Genomic DNA, 26,541 nt, shown 5'->3' with positions numbered 1-26,541 from the left:
ATAAAGCGCTGGAGCATTAATTGTTTTTATCCTATTGTATTATATATATTCCCCCTTTACTCTTTTCTCTCCTGCATCATATTGCCAGCTTCTGCTTGAAATTAAGCTCAAGATTAGGCATCAAGCAACTTGGTGATTTCCTGTTTGGACTTTACTTTTGCGTGCTTGTCCGCTGAGCTTACGGGGCAGAAAGCATTGCATGCCACAATAGTAACACAGCTACTGGCTTGCACTAAATAACAACACCAAAGCCATACCTGATAAATTGCAACTGACTGGCATATGTTATCCACGTTGAGTAAATAAAACCCATAGTCAAGTAGCGTGTCCGAATATTTAGGATGTTTGGCTCCAAAATGCTCCCTGAAAGATTAAAAACAAAACAAAACCACCAAATACATCCCAGGTAGACACATCACAGTATCTTCACAGAAGATTTAGCATGCTGTGGCATTTACGTACCGGGCTAGGTACACTGCGTGTTTTATTAATTGTTCAGCTTTCTTAAATTCACGTTTCACAACGCAAGCCTAAAGCAGAAGGAAGAAATAAGACTCCATGAATATTCAAAGGCCTGTCCTGTCCTCTGGCTGCCATCCCCTGTACCCAGAACGGTCCTAAAACAGAACTTGTGATCTCGACTATTCACCCTAAAGCAGCTCGTCTCGTGGTAGAGCCACAGAGCGTAGACAGAGGGCCAACACTTAGGTATTCTTTCCTCTGCCTGTAGGAAGACTTTTGTGAATATTTTCTCAGCTCTCAAGAAAGCTGGTTCTTGTGCACCCCTAAAGAAAAATGGCCTGATTTCCAGTCCTCCTCAGCTGCATATTGTCCTAACAGCCAGGAACCACGCTGAGACAAGGAATAGGTCTCTAGTGTTTTATTACTGCTACATAACAGAAAATCCTAACAAACTGAAGAAGCGTGGGAAAAACCCAGACATATAAACCCCAAAGGTTAAGGCGGGCCCGATCTGTGTCTCTTTGAATGGATACCTAATTCCTCAGTACTACGCATGCGCTTTACAGCCTGGATGGGAGCCCCCTACCCGCCATCCTTACTCATGACAATATAAGCAATGCGTTAAACTCACCTTTGAAGCTTGCCGTAAAACATCCACTACTACTTTTACAGGCAAACCGACCGAGATCTCCTTCATCGCTTCTATACACCATTTGTAAGCCTGTGGGGCACACAAGAAAGCCGCGTAATTTGAAACGCATTTTTATGTTTCTCAGGGCTGCAGAGATTTAAAAGAAATGCATACTGGTCACGTCCAGCAACTTTACAACAGTCTTCCACTAACTGGCACCTCTGGAGAAGCTGAACCTCAATTCCCATAATCCCCAGCCAGCACAACCAAGGCTGGCTTATAGTCAAACGTAATACCAAGAGTGCCCAGAAGCTAGCAGGGTCTGGATGGAGTGGTATAGTCTGAGATTCATCCCAGTCGAGAGAGAAAAGTTCTTAATGCAGAAGCTGTTTTCAGGACTGCAGTAACTTTGATTTCTGATGGGGTTGTGCTCCCCCAGACAGCACAGAATCATCATTTTGGGGGCCAGCCCCAAACTTGGGGGTCCTGCTGGAAAGAAGTAGAAGTTGCAGCTAGGAGGGTCTTTGCCCAGCTTCAGTTGGGGCCCCAACTGCAGCCTTACCTAGAACAAGATACGTGGAGGATAGCCAGTCACCTCTTTGTCAGATTACTATGATCTGCTCTACATGGGACCGCCTTTGAAAACCACCCAGTAACTTCAGCTGGTCCAAACTTCAGTGGTCCACAGGCTCACTGGCTAGCTGCAGCACTACCATATGGCACAACTGCTGTGGGAGCTGTGCTGGTTACCAGTGTGTTTCTGAAGGCCTTGGTTCCTACTTTTATATAGGAACATATAGGGCATGGCCCTATATAGATAACCATGGCATGGAATCTAAGAGAACGCTTCTCCCAGCGAAGTTCGGCCCACCAGATCCAGATGGCTAGAGAGTGTCTGCTAAAGGTCCCTGCCTATCAGGAGCTGCAGGGGTAGGATGCCAGACAGCCAGCGTTCTCTGGTGGTGGTGAGGGGGCATCCTATGGAAAAACCTGCCTCTCTGCCCCCTCTCCCACCCTGCGGAAAGGACAGCCTCCATTCTCACGGCCCTTTAGAAGCAAGTAAAATCCTGGTTTTGCCAGAAGGCTTTTTGGATTGAGCCAAGATCAGCCTTAATGATTTATTATATTTTTCTATTATTATTAATCATGGTTAGTACCTGTACCACAGTACAAGTACCATAGTACCTGTAAACGTCCTAGAGCCCGGTTAGATCGACGTGGTGAGAAAACTGCTCTAAATGAATAAATATATCAGCCAGTTACCCAGCCAAAGAGGCGGGGGGAAGGAAACAAATTCAAGTGACAACATCGACGTAGAACAAAACAAAATCCCTTATTCAATCTTGCCTCCCACTTCTTTCGTATGTGCCAATTCAGCATTCAAACTTTGCACCTTGAGGAGCTGCTGTTGTAACCAGAGTAAAGTACTGCGGGACAGAGCACCGAATCAAGCCACACAAGGGATGTGGTGCTGAAGTCAAGGGAAGAAGAACACCTGCCTGAGGCCAAGAAGTACTGGCTAAGGTGTGGAAGGGGAAGCTCTTCAGCCAGCAAGTATTTGTCCCCAGCTGGTGGGCAGAGTGCCAGTCCAGTTCCTGCCAACCAGGCCTTATTGTGGCCAAGACAAACTTGGTGTTCCTGCAAATCTCAATGTTTAAACCTGGGCCAAGTGCTAACTTTACCCAAATACAGTTGGCATCCCTTGAGTAAGCGTCTTGCTGCGAGACCCCATCAAGGCACGCTGCCATCTGCCTGTGCGCTGTGGCTTGGTTAACTCAAGGGAGCTCTTGCTTGGGAAAAACATCTGCCCGTTTTTCATGCTCACCTCATCGTAATGACTCTTTGCGAAGAGCAGAGCACACAGCTCTCCGTACAGCGCAGCTTTGTTGGCTTGCTGGCCGTGCTCTGCTAGCTTTTCCATGTAAGACTGGGCTAATTTGAAGGTTTCTTCTCCCAAGTGGTATTTACAGTTGCCGTTCCGGACATGCAGCAACCTAGGAAAGAGATCAGGGAAGCGGTGTGATGACCCGGGGCTTGCGGAATGGTTCTCTTTCAAGACCCTTGAAACGGAACGCCTATTCTGTGACCAGGAAGGCTTCTCACCCCTGCCTTAAAACGGGAAGCATTTAAAAAAAACAAATGTCAGCAAATCCAGAAGCAGCAAGACAGAAAACCGTCATCACCAGTGGCTATAGCTCAGTTTTAATAAACCACACTCAACCATGGCTTACCAGACTGAGGACGCTTATCACCTCTCTACATTTTGGTATCAGCAATGCAAAACATATGGAATGGAGCAAAGTACAGTGTTTCATTCTACCTGAACTGGAAACTATGGTTTAATGGTTGACTATAAATCAAGGCATTATATTAATCCTGGTTTATAATCAGAAATTCGAATACAGTTTCTGGGTTCCAATGAAACAGGAAACTGTGGTTTAAGAAATTACACCACCACTAAGGAAGACAGGAGATTATGATCAGAGATTATGAAAGCAATTTTCATTCTCAACCTAACTAGTGACTTTCCCACTTTTATTCTTTTATTCTCCAGATATGTTGAACGTCAATTCCCATGATCCTGTAAGTAGGATGTTTTATGGTACTGAGGCAGTTATGTCTAAACCAGGTCAACGTACCTCTGAATAACAGCTGGTATTTTAATATTATACATTATAAAGACAAATACATATGCTTCAGAGTAATTTTCTGGACAAGTATGATTGGTTTCTTTAATTGTTCCCGCTGTTTTTAAGTGAAAGCCACTCAAGAGTCTTTTGGAGTTGGGTGGCTTCTAAATTGTATTAAATAAAATACATAAAGATTAACCTCCCCAATCCTTTTTTTTCCTGAAGGAAAAAAGTTTGTGCTTTGGACACACCACCCTAATATGGAGACCACAGACCTTGTTTATAAAAGTAATTGCTGATGTCTTGAGCAAGTTGATAGAAATAGAGAGTGACAAAACAAACCACCTTATGGTGGAATTCCCACCTGCCTTTCACGCAACCGTAAGGTCTTTCCCTCTAACTTTGTCTGAGCCTTCTTCAGTTTAAATAGCAACTAGGGCCCTTCTCTACCACAGAGACAAAATCAGAGAGGCAGAGTAGGCAAGTGCTTTCTCTATTACAATTTTTTTTCCATCTGCATCTTTAATAGAGATTTGAATCAACCTACTGGGATTTCGAAGGGCCCTGACAATGTGGCTCTTCACCCAGGCCTTTGGCGAGGATGACTGACCCCTTTTTCTTCCTTTTCCTTGTTCCCCTCCAGGTTTGTTTTCTCTGCCATCTCTGTTCTTTTGTGTTGTTTTTGCATTTTTGTATTGCTCCTTGTTTTTAAATGTTTTAAACTGCCCAGAGTAGCTGGGAGTTGTGCGGCATATAAATTTAAATAATAATTATGTACAAGCTTTTCCTAACATCAAACTTCAACACCCACAAATGCTAGACAAAAATTCTTCCATTTAAGTTATTGTAAAAACACTATTTAGGGGAAGCAAGAACTGGCTGTAGGAAGTTAAATGAAGACCCAAAGGCAGGTGAGCCAGTTTGTCAATCCAACCTTAATAACTAATCTGTATTAACATGTTAAACGGTACTGATTAATGAAGGAAGGATAGTGTTGGTTCCCTCCTTTAAGTTACTCATTAAAAAAAAAAAGAGAGCAGGATTTCCCTCCTTTAGTCAGTCTGTTGTGCAAACAGTGAAGCATAAAAGTAGCACAATCTAAAATAGTCAGCAACAAATTGGTAAAGGGAAGAGGTGGCAATGCCGAGGCTCTTCAGACAGCCAGGATCACTTTCCCTACATGCAGGTGTATCTACAGGGGGAGAAAAAAGAGTCAAAACGGCACCAATGACCTTTGTCATTAGCATAGCGCATGTTATTAATATTTCTTCCTCCAATTTTAAAATCAAGCTTTTCATCTTACAATCCAGCTTCCTTGGCTTTTTCTTAAGCCAGCTTGAACATCTGGCATCTCCGTTTCCATGCAGGGCTCTAAGCATTATTTTGCTAGCATGTGAAATTAAGGCCACTGTAGAATAGTTTGCAGATTCCATTAAGTCTCTTATTTTGGGGGTAATAGAATGTAGATTAGCTTCTTCCAATACATTGGCCACTACATTGTTCTCCAGATTTGCTGACAAAGCTTGGTTAGAACTTTTACTGATTTTTCTTCTGTTGCCTGCCATATTCCTATGGGTATTCCATTAGTTCCTATAGCTTTCCAACTTAGTAAATGACCAGAGCACTGCTCTAATTTCACCTTCTACTTCTGGAGTTTCTTGTAAATAGGGAATATCTTCTAAGGCATCTTGGATGTGGACATCTCTACTGTATCGTATTTCAGTATACAGGTAGTCCTTGCTTAGTGACCACAACTGGGACCAGCGACTCTGTCGCTAAGCAAAGCAGTAGGAAATCACATGCCCACAACTGTGTTAACAAGACTAATCAGATTTGCGCCTTCCATTTTTGTTTGGTCCCAACCACTCCACCGCCTTTTGGAACGCTCACCCTGGTGCTGGGATAATTGACAAGAAGGGAATTAATGTTTGTATTTACATTCATTGGAGAAGAAGGGATTGCAAGAGAGTAAGCAGGCACACAATGGGGAATACACACAGAAAGCAATGAGCTGGCACCGGGAGCCCCAAGCTCACACACAAACAGCCTGGTGTATTCCCCTTTCTGTGCCCGCTTACTCTCTTGTAATCCCTTCCTCTCCAATCTCTCCACTCTGCGAGGGGGGAAGGAAACAGATCAGACACAGGAGAGATTGTCTACAGAAATCTTTTTTTTTCCTCCCCCCTTGCAGTGTTGAGGGGGGGGAGAGAAAAAAGAACCATGTGTCGCAACATCTGGATAATCCCTTCCTACAAACAGGTGCATTGTGCAACTTGAATTTTTTCACCCTTCAAGACAGAGCAGTGCTTACCTGACACAACACTCAACGGCACGAAACCAGTGGAGCATCTCATCATGAAGGGTACATAGCTGAAGGCAGGAAAGGAAGACCTTCTCGGCATCACCGTACCAGCCAGCATCAGACAGGAACCCCCCTAGGAAGATCAAGATATCACTGCAAGAGAGAAAAGCCTGTTTCCAAAACACAACTGATCTTGTTTTAAAAGACACTGATATCTCACCATGACTCCAATGATAACGTTGGGTCACAACCCAGAGCTTCTCCTTTGTTTGAAACTACAGGAATCCTAAATAAAAACTTTGAGTGACTGCTAAGATTTAAGCAAGCCGATTCAGAAAATGGGTGATTTACTGGGTGATTTCTCCACAGTCAATTTTAAAGACACATAAACAGCACATCAATTGATACATAAACAACGATGGCAAGTTGTGCTTTGTTTTAGGCCCCACCACACAAAAAGCACAATTAGCTGTTGATGTTAAATAGGTCCATGGTAGGACTTGCATAAGGTGCCCTGTTGAAATGGTGGGGGGAGGAATTGAGTAGTAGGTGACTTTGCAAGTAATTTGCATCCAGCCCCGCAAGGCTTGCATATACAACAGTGAGCCCCTTGAACTGAGCCTGGAAAGCAATGAACAAGGATTTCAATATGGAGATGAAACAGGATCTCCAAAAGGCACCATTCGCTGCCTGTTTTGCCACCTTCTGGATCAGGTGTTATGTGTGGATTTTTTTTCAAGGACCACTCCCAGAAAGAGTGGATTGCGTACAGCGCCAATGCCTGGTCTTTCCCCTTCAGCAATGGATGCCCAGCTTTCTCTTATGAATTTTGATACAGTGCTCCCCTTGCCATCAAGGTAAGGTGGCTGACCAGCACCCAAGCTGCATCTGTTTGTTGAGAAGAGACACAGCTCTCTCCATATCAGGACCATCTCCTAAGTCTCAAAGACCAGGCCACAGAATGAGCAAGAAGTCCTTTTGGCTCAAATTCTATTTCAGCCTTTTCCCCCCAACTAATCCTTACACAGCCTTGAGACATACAGAATATTTTAAGACATCCCACCCTGAGCTCACAGGAAAACTGAAGTACGGTTAAGTATCATCATATACTGGTGGCGAGTTGTTTCAAACCTGCAAATGACCCTTCTCTGTGGCTTCATACAGAAGCAGAGTCACATTCCGAAAGAGGAGCAAATCTACCCCCAACTTTCCCAAGTGCTCTAGAAAGGTATCATGAACGACAGTATCAGAAGACACTGAGCAGTCCAGAGTAACTGTTAGGGTTGTTATTTCCCCTACTTCTCTCCTGGTACAGATTATCAGAGCAACTAAAGTTGCCTCCATGCCAAAGCTCGGTTTATACTGACACTGGAAAGGAACTACACAACTGGTTTTTTTTAAAGATTTCTTAAGCAGTCTATTGAATAGAGAAATCTTTACTTTGCCACCTTGAACGGATAGACAGGAAGGACAAAATTTATTTATTTATTTATTTAATTTTCAGGACTTACATGGCGGCCTGTCTCATACAGTGACTCTGGCCGGCTCACAACAATCCATAAAAACGAAGATGAAAACAGAAGTCCGCTTCCCCCCAGGCGCCAGCCCAAACATCCTCCCAGCTCAACCCCCATGCTAGCCCAGTGCTTGGGGGAAGAGCCAGGTCCTCACAGCCCTCCGGAAGGCTAAAAGGGGAGGGACCCCTCGCGTCTCAGGTGGGAGGCTGTACCAAAGGGCAGGGGCGGCCGAGAAGGCGCCCCTCTGAGATCCCACCAGGTGGCCACATTTCAGGGAGGGGCCCTGGAGCACCCCCACCCGATCTAACCTAAGATGGGCAGATACCCTCAGGGAGAGGCGGTTCCACAAGTAACCTGGCCCTGTGCTATTTGGGGGTTTAAAGGTGATAACCAGCACCTTGAATTGCACCCAGAAAGCAACTGGAAGCCAGTGCAGCTCACACAGCAGTGGTGTTACTTGCGTGACCTGCAGGGCACCCAAATCTGTGTGTGCTGCTGCCTTCTGGACCAGCTGCAGCTTCCAGGTGGTCTTCAAGGGCAGCCCCATGTAGAGTCCATTGCAGTAATCCAAAACGGGAGGTGACTAAGGCACGGGTGACTGTAAGCAAGGCCTAAAGTGGTAGTAAATTTAATGGTTTACACAAATTAGGAGGTGTCTTATTACATTTTTAACATATCTTTCCTCCAAATTTTTCAGAATGAAGATTGAATTCTCCTCCTCCTTAGCAACCCTGCTGAGCCAATTAATCTGAGAAATGTCCTATCAAGACATGTGTTGTATGGACTATTCCAGAAAAGGTTGATTTCAGCCCAAAACAGCCCTGGCCTGTTTGGAATTTGGCAACACCCTGCCGTCAATCTCTCCTGCAAATTTGGTCATGTTTCTAGAGGCTTAACTGCCCCTTCCTGTTTTTGAGGCAGGGACAAATACATAGAGCGGTTTCAGGAAAAGGGAGCTTCTCTCCATCTTCTTTGTACTTTTCCCACCCCTGGAGCCATGCAAGGGGTGAAAAAGGAATGGAAACCTGTGGGTAGATGTTCATGCCTGTCTGCAACAATGATCCTGAGCATACCACTGTGGATTTTTGTTTCAAAAGGGGAAAGCGATGGCCTTGCAACCCCACTCGGGTAGGCAATGGTTGCTCCTTGAATGATGTATTAATGGTGCAGCTGAACCATATATGACAGCAAATCTACTCCTGAGTAGGAATTTAAACCAGAATCCATCTCACCTCTGCCTGAATTTCTACCTTCTACCTACAACAGTTCCAACTATTCACCCACCTAGCGAGGCAAACTCAATTCTCTCTCCACGCCCAGGTTGCTGGGGATGGTTTGTTTTTAAAAAGACGAAGTGTTAAATTTTCACGTAACTGTGAAAGTTACTTGTAAAGAAGTGAACTGGCTAATATTTTATTCGTGCACAGTTACCTAAGACAAACCCGATCTGGATCGCTTTTTCTTTTACGGCAGCATCTGATTCTGCGATGTAGGAACACCTCCTGCTGAACGAGTAGGCCAAGACTGAAGCAACTTTTACTCCGTGATCCATCAATGCTTGAAAGCAGTGATGAAGGAGATGCCTGGAAGAAGAAAGAAGCACCAGCAGAGATCAAAATATTTTCCTGCCTTCTATCAGCGCTAGGAGGATGCAGTCTGAACCATGTCCGTTAAGGGTACTCTGCCTCCCGTGTGTACTGGACTGCAATTCCCAGCCAGCTATAGCCACTGGCAATTTTTGGAGGTCAATTGGCACTCTTACAAAATAGCAGATTCAGGAAGGTGATTATTAAGAGACTTATTCTTGAAAAACATGCCTAGGATGACACTGCATCCTCTTATTTAACCAACAGATGCTGAGGTATTAGTAGTAGGGCTTCACAGAAGTCTCTTGCTTAATTCTTTTGAAACAGATGCCCACCCACTCCTTGTACTGGTATTAGTTTTCCTCTCTGCAGCTGCAGAGGAAGTCAGAACAGCAGGTGAAATTTTAACACATCCACCCAACTCATTCCAACAGCTCCTGCATTTTATATCACAGAAGAGATTCGTGCCACATCCTCAGGAAAGGGGGAAACACAAATGCAAAATGCAATTTATGCAAAGATTGGAACATTAACTCCAATCCAAATCTGCCAAACCGGAAGGGCTCCATCATTCAGTTGGAGGAGATGGGCGGTGACGAATTTGATTGACTGATAAATAAATTCAGAATTTCAGCCAGGGATAGTATACACCCTGTGAAAAACGCTAGCACAAGCAGCTTAACTGCAGCACGTGCATGCAGCCTCCCCAACGTGAGCAGCCCCTATACAAACAGCCAACTATGACAACACATTGACTTTTTCTCTGGAACTCGCTATGCTCAGGGTATCTGCACATGTCTTTAGACATGCTGAAGACAGCAAGATTTCATCTGAACTGTAGGGCTATTTGCTAGCTGGGGTTTTGGGTTAGGGGAGGGTAGGAAGAGACATTCCTCAAGAGCAAGGCAATCAGTGCTACCAAATCACGATGGCTTTATGCTGCCTCCGCTAGCAGAGACAGTACAGCTCTCAGCGTCAGTGGGTTGAACCTGGAGCGTGAGGCGCAGCCACCCTGTCTTTCCCTAAGTCTCCCACTGCCTTCTGACTAGTCAACCAGGGAGCAGAACGCGGGACCAGGGAGCCCTCTGGGCTGGTCTGCTAGGATACTTCTTAGGCTTATTTAGGGTCATCACTGACCTCCCCTGGCTTCTGGAAAACACTGAACACTTGAGGGGAAGAGTCGCACATCTGTGCTTTCTACGTTGGCATTCTGGGATTTTGAGGGGGAAAAACCAAGGGAACACACCCAAGAAGAGTCCACTAGTGGATTCCATTAATAACATCTCCCTGTTTTAAACTGAAAAGGAACTATTGGGTGACCACAACGGCCAAGCCAGCTTCCATAAAGGGTCGAACCCCGCTCCCAAACCAAGGACAACCTTAGTGTATTCCCCCTTAAATCAGCGGGGCTTTAAAAACGCTCATCGGCATTTGAACCGCGCAAGGAAGTTTTTACCGGCCAACATGGTTCAATTATAATACAGGAGGAAGCGACATTCGTAAAGGTACCTTTTATCTAAAGCTCGAAGCACCTTTGCAAAGACTTCTAGCTCGCAGAACTCACTGCCCAGCTGGCACAGGCGGCCTTGTTGGTAAAGCTGCGTGAAAGAAAAGATGAATTTTACTAAGGTAATAACAGGTCTAATTTCACTCCCCACGCTTGGCACGGCGCTTGCTCGGATTCAGGACTTCTCCGAAGAACTGGATCCTGAGCAGCTTTCCGGGCCAAGGACATCTCACGACTTCCTGAATTTGGCAAAACTGAATTGGGTGCGCCACCCACTTCGTCCAGTATGATGGCACCATACGACTTAAAGGAGATACTACTATTTGCTGGACAGAAAGCAACGTGCCTTGGATGCAGCATTTCAAACTAAACACAACAGGTTTAACTTGTGCACGGTATTAGACCGTATTTTTTAAAGAGGCTACGATGGCTGGTTTCATCCCAAACTTCCAATCAGTGCAACAAGAGGAAACAAATTTATGGAGAACAATTGTATCCCTGGCCATGACGTCTGAAGTCGACAAAGAACTTGCACATACAAGGGCAATCTGCTTCTGAATACCAGGTGCTGCAGACAAACAAAAACCGCTGAGCTGCCGATCGGAAGGTCGGCGGTTCGAAACCGCGCGGCGGGGTGAGCTCCCGTTGTTAATCCCAGCTCCTGCTCACCTAGCAGTTCGAAAACATGCCAATGTGAGTAGATCAATAGGTACCGCTTCGGCGGGAAGGTAACAGCGTTCCGAGTCGTCATGCTGGCCACATGACCCGGAAGTGTCTATGACAACGCCGGCTCCAAGGCTTAGAAACGGAGATGAGCACTGCCCCCTAGAGTCGGACACGACTGGACTTTACGTCAAGGGAAACCTTTACCTTTACTATTATATGTTTATTCCACTTTATTTTTCATGAATTCCCCCCTCCCTTTTTGAAACCTCCGAAGTGTAATCCTCTCCAACCAAGATGTCCTCCAGATGCGCAGCCTTCATTCCCCAGAATTTCTGAGCCAGTGTGAATCCTGATGAAAATTCTGGGGCTTGAAGACCATGCATCTGGAGGATACCAAGTTTAGGGAAGGCAGCCCAAGAGAGAGAACTGATTGGACCATGTAGAAAGAGGATACAGGAAGACAATGCTTAAATTCTTAAAACAGCTCCTTAAGTCTACTACTTTCATCCCAGGATGTTTCTTTCTTATCAGGAAAGGGGAGAGGGAGCCCACTTTTTTCATTAAAAATACTTTTTGGATTGTACTTTAATTTCTTTTTGAAACACTCAAGGGATTTGGCAGCTTTGTTCTCTCTGATCTGGCAAATAATATACCGCTCTCCTAGCCATTTGCACTGTAACTCAGGGGAAAAAAATGTTTACAGCACTGCATGCTTTTCCTAAGTCAAACAATGTGTTCTACTTCGAGGGAATTGAAGTGGCTATTAAAAAGAACATTTCATTAAAAAAAAAACCACTTTTACACTGAGAAAAACGTACCATATGAAAGCACTAGCGTTTTGGTGACATCCACATGTAGTGAACTGTCTGCTGTAGCTGGGTTAGCATACTGCACTAAATGATAATGTGGCTGTTTAGCTTATAGCAAAATAGGCACCCTTTTAGTGTTAAGGAAACAGGGAAGGATTTGGCATTTTTCGAGAGGGCCACAGAGCGTGGGGTGATAAAATCAAATAGGGAGGGCCAGGATTTTCTGGAATTTTAGGGAAGCTCTTGCTTACGGCATTTTGGGCAGCCTACAGTCCGCTGGGGACTGGAATGACTCCAACTGTGATTTTGCAGCCCAGGAAAAACCCCCTCATCTTGCATCAGCAAAATGCAGCAACAAAATCAGAAATTTTCAGCAATACTTTATTGAGCAGAGAAACGAAATAGTGTGTTACGCTTAAGACACCCATTTTGCCCCTCAAAATCCCAAATCATCCTAAAATGGCACTGGAGGGTAAGGAGACCAAGCAGAAATTCCAGCTCTGCCACTCTGGTAACATCATCACTGCTTACAAATAGGAAATAAACAAGTATAAAATGGCTGTCTGCCCAATTTATAGCTCAGTGTCCTGTGTTAACCAGGCTATGCTGGATTGTTCAACAAATCACAGATTAATGTATGCACGAACCAGGTCAATAAATATGCCATCATTATTAGTTGTTTTAATACCAATAGTTTGGCTAACCAGCTTTTAAAGTCACAATATTCTGCTTCGCTGTATAGAATCTACATTACCAATATGATACATCTCTGGCAATCTGACAACATTCCATATATCTCAATTGCTCTTTAAAATAGCCGGAAACACTAATTATTTAGCAATTATATAATGGAAGTACTTTACTTATCAAGTAACCTCATTTGTTATTAAAATCCTTCCAGAAAGGGCGTTTGATCTAGATGGCAAACTTAACTGGCCAGGTGCCAAATTTTATATGTAGGGCAATTCCCACAAAGACTGTTGAACTCAAGAAAAAATTATGAACTTGATTATGCTTGGAATAAGGAATAGAGGTCATGAATTAGGTGAAACAAAAAGAGCCACTTAAGGCTGCAATTTTTGGAGCAAATCCCACTGAACCCAACACAGCCTTCATATTCTTAATCTCTTAAAGAAAGACATATAGTGTATACTCCCACTTAGATTTCCTTTAAAAGATATTATGACATATTGGCAGTAATCATGATCCACCAGATCAAGGATTATTATCCCTGAGCCACAAAACTACCTTAACACATGGTTTTAAATGATAGTCTAAAACAAATAAGCACCAGCACACATCATGCCATGCAAAGAGCACCTTCACCCAACATAAGAAGTAACATTAAGGGTCATAACTAAGGGATGCTGCACCAGATTATTTGGCAAATCACAGCAGTGGGTATTCAGTGGTTCCTATCAATTTCCCAGTACAGGTGGTCCTCGCTTAACTACCACAATTGGGACCAGAATTTCGGTTGCTAAGCAGAGCAATCACTAAGCAAATCCATCCCGATTTTACGACCGTTTTTGGCAGTGGTCATTGAGTGAATCACCATGGGCATTAAGCGAACCATGCAGGCGTTAAGCGAATCACATGGTTCCCCATTGATTTTTCCTGTCAGAAGCTGGCCAGGAAGGTTGAAAATGGCGATCACGTGACCACAGGACACGGTGATGGTCTAAATATGAAGTGGTTGCCAAGCGCCCGATTGTGATCACGTGGCAGCGTGACGCTGTAACGGTTCTAAGTGTGAGGACCGGTCGCAAGTCAGTTTTTTCCAGCACCATTGTAATTCTGAACCGTCACTAAACAAATGGGTGTTAAGCGAGGACTACCTGTAGATGTTGGACTCCACTAAGGCCAGTCCTCAAACGGTTTGCATAGCTGATTGGGGCAGTGGGTTTTAACCAGATGGCTGAAAAAAATGATTAAGGTAGAATGAATGATGGATGTTAATTTTGTTTGCCACCCTTTTGTTTTCAAGGGGAATTACTCAGCAGAGGTTAAAAGAAGCAAAGTGGAGAAGTACAGATGTTGATAGACCAGTAGCTCCACCTGCAGCCCTCCTACATCCCACCCCACTGAATTTCCTGGGGGATAATGGTTGTTTAACCATAAACCAGACATTTATCACAGTTCAGAAAACAGAGCCAAGGTCATAGGTTAAATTTTTCAGATCATTCAGAGCTCTGCTGTGGGTCTGGATGATATGCAATTCCAAACCACAACATGACTTAGTGTTAACAGGTAGAACATGCCATGGAAGGGAGAGAATTTGTGTATGAGAGGGAATATGAGCTTACCATGGGCATCACAATCTCCTTCAGATGCGTTAAGACATGCCAGTGAGGGATTCTGAGAGTTGAGGCACAGCACAACTGGATGTGCCACACTGGGGAACACCATCTTAATTTATTTTATTTATTTACAGGACTTATGGGCCACTTCAAAAGCACTGACTCGGAGCGGCTTAAGGTGGTAGAGGCTACCTTGGGAATGACCAAGGATTCCACAGTTCAACCTGAGCTACAAATATTTGTTTCGATTTGTATCCCTTAATCGGAAGAAACATGGGGGATTATATTCAGGAATCAGAACTATTGTTTTATTTCGCTACATACTTGTCAAGAAACATGATACACATAACAGAAGCACGTGATGGAATTTAAAGGTGATTATTTAAAAAGTACATTTAACCTGAGTAGATATGTGGCAGAATGTATTATTATTATTATTATTACTACTACTACTACTATATGGGACGCGGTGGCGCTGCGGGTTAAACCGCTGAGCTGCCGATCGGAAGGTCGGCGGTTCGAAACCGCGCGGCGGGTGAGCTCCCGTTGCTAGTCCCAGCTAGCTCCTGCTCACCTAGCAGTTCGAAAACATGCAAATGTGAGTAGATCAATAGGTACCGCTTTGGCGGGAAGGTAACGGCGTTCCGTGTCATCATGCTGGCCACATGACCCGGAAGTGTCTACGGACAATGCCGACTCCAAGGCTTAGAAACGGAGATGAGCACCGCCCCCTAGAGTCGGACACGACTGGACTTTACGTCAAGGGAAACCTTTACCTTTACCTTACTACTACTACTATTCCCTTCCTAAGTGGTTCGGATGGTTAAATATACTAAAAGTAAATAAATAAATAAGTTGATATCAACATAAAACATATTAAAATGGTTTAAAGCTACTTATTGCTATTAAAAGTAGGCTGATATTTTTTAGACTTCTAAGAAAGGTAAACTTCTGATATATACAAGGAATGTCTTTCTCAATGTGACATTTGAGAGGGCCGAGTCTTGTGCTGCCCCAAACCAGGGTTCCGTGGACCCCTAGGGTTCCATGAGAGGTCACTAGGGGTTCCCTGGGAGGTCACCATTTATTTAAAAAAAATATTTCAAATTCGGGCAACTTCACATGAAAGAGGTAAGTCTCATTCTTTATTTCTAGTTTAAGAACACTGTCAATGCATACCTACAGGCCTACCCATGAAACAAGTATCGTAATTTTGTAACTTCTGGCCTATATTTGACCCTGAACGTGCAGGGGTTCCCCAAGGCCCGAAAAATATTTCAAGGGTTCCTTCAGGGTCAAAAAGTTGGGAAAGGCTGCCCCAGGCAGATAGGTTTAGTGGACTCCAGTCATTTCTGCCCATCCTACCAGATCTGGCAGGATGGGCATACTTCAGGTCCCGTCCGTTAAAGTGCCATCTTATGGATTCTGGGAGGCTTGCCTTATCTGTCATAGTGCCTGCTTTCTGGAACAGCTTCCCTGCTGAAGTTTGGACGGCCCCGACTGTGTTAGCCTTTCAGAAGGTCTTAAAAACCTGGCTCTTCCCTCAGGCTTTAGGGCCAAGTTGTTAGTGGAGCCTGCTTTGGTTTTTGCCCTGTGTTAATGGAGTTATTTTTACCTGGTGCCTTTTATTGTCTGTCTATTGTTTTTACAGATGTTTCTGTTTTTATGCTTTGTTAGCTACCCAGAGTTATTTGATGAACATGGGCAACCACAGAAATTCATATAATAAATCCAGTTCTAAGCTGTTTACGTCTTTAAAGATGCAAGCCAACATTTCATATTTTATCCAGAAACCTACGAAAGGTCACAGCAAATGTTTAAAACTGACATGAGGTGTTATTTTTAAAAGGAATTTTAAAAAACCCAACTATCTGGCCACCCAACATATTTTGAACTGAAGTTTTCAAACTACACAGAAGCCCTGTTTGAAAGCTACCAACTGGTGCACCACTCCTCTGAAATCAAGGAATGGGTGGAACTGTCTATTACTCACAACTACTAAGAAGTTTCCGAGTTTCAGAAAAACATCTATTTCTGTTTTATTGACTATTCTAAAGCCTTTGACTGTGTGGACCATAACAAATTGTGGCAAGTTCTTAGTGGTATGGGGATACTAAGTCATCTTGTCTGCCTCCTGAAGAATCTGTATAATGACCAAGCAGCAACAGTAAGAACAGGCCATGGAACAACGGACTGGTTTAAGATTGGGAAAGGAGTACGGCAGGGCTGTATCCTCTCACCCTACCTATTCAACTTGTATGCAGAACACATCATGCGACAAGCTGGGCTTGAGGAATCCAAGGCTGGAGTTAAAATCTCTGGAAGAAACATTAACAATCTCAGATATGCAGATGATACCACTTTGATGGCTGAAAGCGAAGAGGAACTGAGGAGCCTTATGATGAAGGTGAAAGAAGAAAGTGCAAAAGCTGGCTTGCAGCTAAACCTCAAAAAAACCAAGATTATGGCAACCAGCTTGATTGATAACTGGCAAATAGAGGGAGAAAATGTAGAAGCAGTGAAAGACTTTGTATTCCTAGGTGCGAAGATTACTGCAGATGCTGACTGCAGTCAGGAAATCAGAAGACGCTTAATCCTTGGGAGAAGAGCAATGACAAATCTCGATAAAATAGTTCAGAGCAGAGACATCACACTGACAACAAAGGCCCGCATAGTTAAAGCAATGGTGTTCCCTGTAGTAACATATGGCTGCGAGAGCTGGACCATAAGGAAGGCTGAGCGAAGGAAGATTGATGCTTTTGAACTGTGGTGTTGGAGGAAAATTCTGAGAGTGCCTTGGACTGCAAGAAGATCCAACCAGTCCATCCTCCAGGAAATAAAGCCAGACTGCTCACTTGAGAGAATGATAGTAAAGGCAAAACTGAAATACTTTGGCCACATAATGAGAAGACAGGACACCCTGGAGAAGATGCTGATGCTAGGGAGAGTGGAAGGCAAAAGGAAGAGGGGCCGACCAAGGGCAAGATGGATGGATGATATTCTAGAGGTGACGGACTCGTCCCTGGGGGAGCTGGGGGTGTTGACGACCGACAGGAAGCTCTGGCGTGGGCTGGTCCATGAAGTCACGAAGAGTCGGAAGCGACTAAACGAATAAACAACACAACTAAGAAGTACCTCTGGTCATAGCTTCAACCTGAAACACCAGATTGAAGCCAGGATTCAAGAGCACTCCTGAACCATATACCTACCATCTTGCTTAAATTCAATTTCAAGTTACCATCACTCATGCAGTTAGTAAGTGTCCGTAGGGAGGTATCTAGGGAGATAATGTCATTACTTGAGAATGATTACATGAATTGATATGAGTATCACCAACATCTTAATAATACCCAGCATCAAACCTTCTGATGACCTCATTCAGTAGTTTCATATAGGTGTTACAAGGCATATGAGGTACTGCTGAGGAGGACAATACACTACTCCACTTCCAAATCTCTCACACAATTCAGAGTATCATCATCAATCCAAAGAAATCAAAAAGAAAAAAACAACACAGGAGCATTGCTGAGTCCATCTGTGTTATCTGCCAGTATCTTAGTGAAAGTCACCTATAGGCTGACCAAAGTTCTCTTAGCACTAGAGTTTACTCTAAAGCCATTTTGAAATGTGTCTTGATAATGTATTTCCTCCAAGAAGGCTTGAAGTTAATTAGCTACCACCTTCCACGTAACAACTCCTGTTTTGAGGAGCAACTGACCTGAAGCCCCACATGAGATTTATCTGAGATAGGTTCAGTAGGTACCTACCCTGGCATTATTTTGGAAGGCTGTGAAAATGGAACGTTTCCATAGGGACTGTGAGAATTAACTGCTGCTGCTACTGAAATGGTGGTGGTATAATTGCATTTTATGGTATAAAGCAATGATATAATTGCATTATATGGTATAATGCAATGGTATGGCATAATACCATTATAAATGGTATAATTGCATTATATTTCTGTAATTTTACTGAACATTTTTGTGGCTTTAGTTGTACTCTAAATTGCCAAGATTTGATTTTTGGCTGCAATTATTTTTGTTTAAATTATTGAAAAATAAATAAGAATAGTACTGCAACAAGTAACCCCATCCCCACATCATGGAAGTATCACATGTGTGATGTGGATATCATGGTTGACAGTAGAGAAAGCTGCAAGAGATACAAAAGAACACACACAGTACCACTCATCTGTCAACTCCTTGGTTAAGATAATCTTTGAGGCTTCCTTAACATGGTAGCCCACCCTAAAGTCAGTGTGAAATGGATCTAGATAATCTATTTCTTCCAAGGTTTTTTAAATCTTATTAGCTCCCACCTTCTCTTCTATCACCTTTCCCAAGCATATGAGCTTGGAGACTAGTCTAAAATTATTCATTACCAAGGGATCCAGATGTAAGCCAATCAAGGAGAGATCCATCTATGACAAAGGTAATGCTAAAGTCATCCCTGAGGCACTTCACATTCCCCTGATTTGAGCGAGACTAACCAACCTGGACCTAGTAAAGTATGACAACAGAATTAACTGAGATAGGCTCATAACCGTCCTGGCTGCTATGAACCCCTGGGCTGAACCATGCAGCCCCTCCCCAAATCGATGCTGAAGTCATACATCAAAAGCTTGGATGGTTCTAACATCAACTTCACAGTGTGTTCAATTAGGCAGTTGGTTAGGCAATGAACAGTGTATTAACAGACTCTCCAATCTATCCCAAATCCCAAACCTATGGTACACATGCTCAGTATAAATTAGTAGGACTGTTGGGTTCTTGGTGTTCTCTGAGCTTGCAGCTACTATGTATAAATAACCAGCAAACTCCACTCCCCCATGCATTGATGTTGCTGCCTAGGTTGGTAATGAAACATCTGCAGGAAAACAACCAAGCTCAAAGAACGCCAGGAACCAAACAGTTCAACCCTGAGCTACACGTATTCTCTATCTAATATTTTAATTAGTAAAGAGCAGGCATGGCTGCTCTCATCTCTGTGCAAATACCTACAATGATCCAATTCCTTCTCCAACATGTTAGAAGTATGGGGACTATCCTCCTATGTTTTTTGCTGCCCCAGAACAGGAAGCAGATATCTGAAAGGAATCAAACAGTGCCTTTCAGAAACGTTGGGTCATCAAGTCCCCTCATACTCAGCCTGCATGGTCAATCCATTTAGAGTGGGTGGTTAGAAAAGTTTTTGACGGCCAAAGGAGGTTAATGTGGTATGTTTGTCAACAGGGCTGATGGAATGTCCTGGGTCCCCATCTCACCCTCTTCTGCTGCAGCTTGTCATGTTCGCCGTTGCAATGGTTAATGTCCATCATAACGTTTCGCATGCCATGGTGCTGACGCGTGTTCCGGTTGAGAGGGAGCTGCTGGGAGACCTTGTACCAGGCTATCTGTTTTCATGGGGATGGAATGTGTTTGGGTTATCGTTTGTGGTCAAGGTCTTTTTCACCCGTTGATTAGCAGAACTCGTTAGGAGCACCTGGGATGAGGAATTTGAAACGGTTGTACGGGGGGAGGGCTTACGTTCGCACTGAGGGTTTTTAGTTTGTATTTGGCGCGCTTTTGCTCATTCTCAGCTTTCTTTGTACTTGCATACTATTCTTAAATAAACCAGATTTGATTCAAGCTCTCGCTTGTGAGTCTGAGTGTAATCTAGGATAGGCAACCATTACATAAAGCTGAGAATCTTTGTGATTCCCGTTAACTCCTTCCAAGTATATTCCTTGTGAGGAAAATAGTTAACAATGACCGAACCAAGACCAACTTCCGGAGGGCTGGAACCGCAAGCTGATCCAGCGCCGAAGAGTCCCCTTCCCCCCAACCTTTCGTTCTACCCAAGGGGCTCCAGCTCAAGCCCTGAGATGGGGGGATCCAGCGATGAGGGAGAACCTAAGGAAGAGGTGGCTGGGACTTCCTGGAAGTATTGGTTCCCCTTGACCCCTGAGGGGGAATCGACCAAAGTGGTACCAGAGAAACTACCTGACACCCGATGAGGGGAAGAATCGGTGACCCCTGAGAGGATGAGAAGGTTGGAGGCAAAGGTGGAGTCGATGGAGGACCTGTTGAAAACCCTGTCGATCGCGATGGGTGACCAGGAAAGCTGTGACGAGAGTCCTTGCTCCCCGCAGCCCTCCCCCCTCCTCCTAGCGGACCGCAGGTGGTCCGAGGCCGGAGATGACATCGCGACGGAGCCTCGCCACGAAGAGGGTCCTCTGGGGTGTCCTAGGGCTCTACCGCTCAACCCGCAGCTGGTTCACCTCAAACTGGGAAGGTGGCGAAGGACTTTGCTGTCAAATTCGATGGGGACCCCACCAAACTTTCCTTTTTCATAACCAACACGAAGAACTACATGAAGCAATATGGGTAGTGTTTCACCTCTGAGGAGGATAAGATATCGGCCATTACCCCTAAGCTGAAAGGCAGAGTAGCGGACTGGTATGTCCAACTGACGGAAGCTGACATTCCTGAACTCGGGTCGTTCAACAACTTCATGTTCGCCTTGAAGCTATTTTTTGAGGACCCCCTAGCCAAAGCCAGGGCTAAGGAGGCGCTCAAGGAACTCACCCAAGGACCCAGGTCAGTAGCCGACTATGCCCTAGAATTTAAAGCTTTGGCGGGCAAGGTAAAACTGGTCCCAATCAACACTCATCGAGAGATTTAAAGAAGGACTTAACCGAGATGTCCTCAGATGGGCGCTGGGCAGGGATGACTCGGAGTCACTGTACGAATGGATCTGTTTGGCCAGAAAGGCTGAGCATGCCCAGTGCACCTACATGCAGACTCGACGAACCAAGAAAACAACAACTCTGGCGCGGGGACCCCGAAGCGGAACAACAGCTGCCCCACTGAGCCACCAAGCAGGAGACAAGGAGAAGGATCGCCGCTATGCGCGAGGGCAGTGCCTCCGTTGTGGGAAAGGAGGCCATCGAGCCGCCGAGTGCCTGAAACTCAAGTCTGGAGATCGAGCGATGAAAGCCCCGGCTAAGTCGCCCCAAGCGTCACGCCGAACGACCGCAGCCAAAGGTGCTACTGACCTGGAAGAAGACCTATATCTCTACGCAGAGGTTGAGGATGCTGCTAAAGAGCTGGCAGGAAATGCCAGCCACCTGCCCTGAACTGCGCCCTGGGGCAGGTGGAGGAAGATGGGCGTGAGGACGCTATGGTGAGTGCTGATTGCCCCACCCTGGCAGTGAAAGTGAAGCTGGGCTCCCACACCCGAACCATGGAAGTCTGGGCTTTGGTTGACTCTGGGTGTTCGAGATGCCTCATCCACCCGGATCTAGTGACTGCACTAGACCTGCCTAGTTTCCCTCTCCAGCAGTCTTTGATCTTTACCCAGCTAGACGGGTCAACAGCGGGGGAGGGGGGGTCCAGCAACTCATTTCACTGGGACTGTAGCAATGCAAATGGGCAGCCACAAAGAGGCTTTAAAATTCATTATTGCACCTGTTGGCGATCCCATGGTAATTCTAGGGATCCCTTGGTTAACTTGGCGAAACCCCTATATAAACTGGCAACACCGAACCCTTAGCTTTAGCGACGGGTTTTACCAAGCCCCTCCAGTGGGGAGACCCTTAAGTGTGGGGGGAGCCAGGGCTGCAATTGCAGCACCGCACCCCAACTTACTGCAGCTGGAAGGGCTGCCGGACCGCTACCAAGACTTTGCGGACATGTTTGGGGAAATGGAGGCAGACCAGCTGCCACCTCATCGCAAAACTGACTGTGCAATTGAGTTGCTCCCCAACACGCAACTGCCCAAACCGAAAATTTACCCAATGACTAAGAAAGAACTAGAGGCATTGCGCGAGTTCATTGACAAAAACCTGGCACGGGGCTTCATTGAAACTGCCAATTCCGCGGTTGGAGCGCCTGTGCTCTTCCGGGAAAAGAAAGACGGCACACCCAGACTTTGTACGGACTATCGGGGGTTAAATTCAGTCTCCCTATGTAACAAATATCCTTTGCCTCTAATGAAAGACATGTTAGCCCACCTATCAAAAGGGAAAATTTTCTCTAAGCTCGACCTCTGCGAAGGACTGTTCGCTGGAAGCACTTCCCCCACCCTGAGTGGGTGCCTGCTCGCCACGTCAATGCTCCTGATTTAATTCGCCGCTTTCACCTAGCTTATCCTTTGAAGCCTGCGGCTTGACTGTTCTTTTTACTATTCATCTTATTGGGGTTTTCTTTCTTTTGGGGGGGGCGGTATGTCATGTTTGCCGTTGCAATGGTTAATGTCCATCGTAACGTTTCGCATGCTATGGTGCTGACGCGCGTTCCGGTTGGGAGGGAGCTGCTGGGAGACCTTGTACCAGGCTATCTAGCTAAGCAGCTGTCTTAAAGCAATCCCTCAAAAGTTAGTAAGGTCTTTGAGACTTTTTCTCCCAAACTGGTAATGCAAGCAGCAAATCAGTGGTCCATTTAATATACTGCCCTCAGCTGTATGGGTGGGCACAGCTACTGTGGTTCCTAAGCTTAGCAAAGAACAATCTTTTGGTGAGTGAGGATCACAGTGTGTGGAACAAGGATACAAAGTGGGCAGGACTGCCATTTTAATTTCCCTGGATTTGGGGGAGAAGATCTGAAGACTCTGCTTTTTAAACGCTTCATTAAGCCTATTTTCAAATTTGGATTGCAAGTTTTCATGTGTTTCCTTTCTTAAAATGGTAGAAAACCATCCATTTTCAACAATTATGATCAGAGGGTATTAGGGGCGCTGGGTATGATCCCAGGGCCACACTGCTCAGTGTAGCTTAGCACTTTGTACAGAACTAGCCAAGTGTGCTTCTTAATAAACCATACTTAAAGTCATGGCTTTGTATAATGTGCAAACAGACTTTAAGTATAATATAAAATGCTTTGCAAACCAGCAATCCTACAGCAGCTATTCAAGGTATCTGTCACAACTGGGGGGAAAGAGGAAACCCTGAGGCCAAAATATAATTCCTATTCAAAATCCTTCTACCTGCAAGATGGCTCCTGAAGCAACACCAGCTGATGGGTACATAGGAAAACTTTGTATGCTGGAGGGTCATCTACATAATTTGTCTTTTCCCCCTCTCCGTACACTCTGAAGGTGGAATAACCACAATTGCCTCTAAATCTATATAGAGCAAATCCTTGGGGTGGTATGCCGCCTTTTCACTTCACAAAGACCACCATTTTCCAGGCTTAACATTACTGCTTTAAAGCTATGCCTGCTGGAGTCCCTTTGAAGAATGGAAAAAGCATACCTTGGAGAAAGAGGCACCACACTTGCAGCGACGGAGACAAAGTTGATGCAAACCTGTTGTGGCTGGGTTCAGGCATCATACCACTCTCTCTCAGACCAACTCACCTCACAGGGTGGTTGTTGTGGGAAAAACAGGAGGAGGAAGGAGTATTAGGTATGTTTCCTGCCTTGAGTTATTTATAAAAATAATAAAGGCGGGATAGAAAAAACATACATACATACATACATACCAAGCCATAATACGGCTTGGTTTTGAATTGGTGTCATATGTTAATCAACCCACGTTTGTCAATAATGGCTTATGAAGAGTGCAATGCCTGAAGTTACCTAACCTGTGTTTAAAGATCAAAGAACCACCCAGAGTCCCTCCTTTGTGGGGGGAGATGAGCAGTGATAAAATTTGATAAATAAATAAATAATAAAAATAAAGATCACAGCTACTGGCCACTGTTCCAATTACAGATCAGTCCTGCAGCATGGCGGCTAGGGGCAGTGATCTCCTCTGGTGGGAGGGGATGGGTGGTGACAAATATGATAAATAAAATAAAATAAATTTTCCTGTGATGGTTCCCAAATGATGGAACTCCTTCACAGAGGAAATGTGACTGGCTCCCATGCTGTCATATCTCTGCACTGAGCCACACTCCACAGATTCTATCACAATGGCTGAATTATTATGCCAAATCAAGTTTATTATCTCCATTATGCCAAATCAAGTCTAAACAAACTGCATGCATGAAGGCTTAGCATGAAGTATGAACCCAGTATTAGGGGACCACAGTATTCCAAGGAGGAAAAGTACACGCTGTGGAGTCCTTGGTGCTCTCTGAGCCTTGTTGTTTTCTTGCAACCATTTCATTGCCCAACTAGGCTACATCTTCAGTGCGGTGTTGCCTAGTCGGGCAACGAAACATCTGTGAGAAAACAACAAGGCTCAGAGAGCACCAAGGACTCCACAATTCAACCCTGAGCTATAGAAGTACATATGTTGGCTGAACCAAAGTCCTAGAACCAGCCAGTTAGTGTTCGAGTTTGTGTGAGTTATAATAGTTGATTTTCCACTTATGAACCAGATGACTGCACTTACTGGAATGTACATGGTTTGAGTAGTTTCTGTAATTCTTCTTCCCAAATACCTGCCATATTTTAGTGAGCCCTCACCTCTCAAATAGGTGGCTGTTTCTCCTGAGCTGTCCAAGCAAAGGTCAGTCCTGCCAGGCATAATTGCTGTTGCCAGAATGAAACAGGTATACAGATCAACACTTAGAACCTTACCAGACAGACGCTGGCCAAGCTCTGTTTTGGACCATACCCAGCTGGAGCCATCTTGTCACCATATCGCTGGACGGGGGTTTCAGGGTCTGGCAGAGAGCTCCCACAACACACTAGAAAGGCATGCATTGCATCTTTTCACCTCTTATACACACTCTCTTTCTTTCTGAAAATAATTAGTTTATTTGTACACGGCATGCCATTTCTTTCTAGGTTAAAACCCAAACTGTAACTTTAAAGCTTCTGCCTGTTAGATCCTGCTCTTCAAAACACCAACCCATGTGTAACCTCTCTCAGCATAGTGTTGGATTAGGGCCACAATCTAACAGGTGTGTCTTAAGGATCTTACTGGGTGAAGAACCCTGCAAACCAGAATCCAAGACTGCCATGCAAGAGCAGGTCCTGTAGGCCAGAGATCAAAGGAAGCCACTTTATGGTGAAGCTCTGAACTCAAGCAGGTTGCAAGCCAATGGATTAACAATCACCATGTTTTGAAGCCAGGATCTAGGCCTGGTTCAAACACTGTACTGAACCAGATTGTTGCTTGTTTTTGGCTTAGCATGTTGTATGAGCCAAGCCATGATTTCAATAACCAATGACTGGTTATTGAAGAGATACTGGCTTAATTACGCTTAACTACAGTCGAAGTCAGAAAACAGGAATTCATCCTGGAGATTAAAGGGAAGTAAATGATTGGAACTATTCCCGTTTGCTTAATTAGGAGTAAATTTCATACGCATCTCTTATCACATGGAACTCCCCGAAAAGTCAGTCCTCTTTAGCCACAGTCCAGTTTGATCGGTGTTTTCTCTCTGAATTAATCCCAGTAACATCATGAAATCACAGAATTTTATTTTTGATTCTTCAAATTAAAAAAAAAAACATTTAAAGAACTTGGCATCAGCCCTGCCACACAAGCAACAGACCAAGCTACACAGTGTTTTACCAGTGCTACCTAGGTCAGCCACAGTGGATAATGTAGGGTGATCATAAGGGGGTTGTGACAGATTTGGATCAGAGCAACATTTTGATGACAGACAACACTGCTCAAAAACTGGATGTTGTACTCTGTTCTCTCTGGGAGAAAGAGCATAAAGTAAGTAAGTATCTCAAATAAAAAAACTTGCTCCTTGAACACACAGTATTTGTCTTACACAGCACAGCAATTCCCTGATGCTCTCTCATGCTCCGTCCCAAGAAGGATCCCACCGGCTTCACTACAGGATTAAACATTTTAATAACAATTCCAAGTTGCTCTTTTGGGAAGGCGACACACTCTTCGAGGTTGTTTTTCTTTTTCTTTTCCTAATATAGCCTTTTTGCAAATAATGCATATGCAGCAGTATCATCCTGCCAGATTTTCCAATCATCATTTCACAACTTCCGAGTCACATTTTGCAAATTATTTTTTCCTTCTGTTTCTTGGAAAAACAAAGATAACACATCACAGTTCCATTTAGTTGGCTCTAGAATCTAAGAGTACAAGGTCAGGCAAAGGCCTGATTCACATAACACATTAAGTTTTTCTATGGCTGGTTTTGGCCTTGCATATTGCACAACCAATCATTATGTTTTGTAAACCACGATTTACGTCTTACTGAAGAAGTAGCAACGTAGTGTCCGTGGAC

General features: G+C 44.5%; 1 protein-coding gene across 1 annotated transcript in view; it reads right to left on the bottom strand.

The window, feature by feature from the left end:
* The window catches only part of APPBP2 (amyloid beta precursor protein binding protein 2), a 52,012-nt gene that overhangs the window by 20,578 nt on the left and 4,893 nt on the right, over positions 1–26,541 (bottom strand). Inside the window, exons 2-8 of the mRNA XM_063296695.1 lie at positions 10,638–10,726; positions 8,974–9,125; positions 6,035–6,158; positions 2,919–3,087; positions 1,094–1,183; positions 463–530; positions 258–363 (exon numbers count right to left, since the gene is read on the bottom strand). Coding sequence (XP_063152765.1) covers positions 258–363; positions 463–530; positions 1,094–1,183; positions 2,919–3,087; positions 6,035–6,158; positions 8,974–9,125; positions 10,638–10,726 — 798 coding nt within the window. The remainder of the gene's footprint in view (positions 1–257; positions 364–462; positions 531–1,093; positions 1,184–2,918; positions 3,088–6,034; positions 6,159–8,973; positions 9,126–10,637; positions 10,727–26,541) is intronic.

The sequence above is a fragment of the Candoia aspera genome, chromosome 1 (genome assembly GCF_035149785.1).
Source record: "Candoia aspera isolate rCanAsp1 chromosome 1, rCanAsp1.hap2, whole genome shotgun sequence".
Classification (NCBI taxonomy): Eukaryota; Metazoa; Chordata; class Lepidosauria; order Squamata; family Boidae; genus Candoia; species Candoia aspera.
Note: the sequence above shows the minus strand (reverse complement) of the source record. Positions and strands in the feature narration are given on the sequence as shown.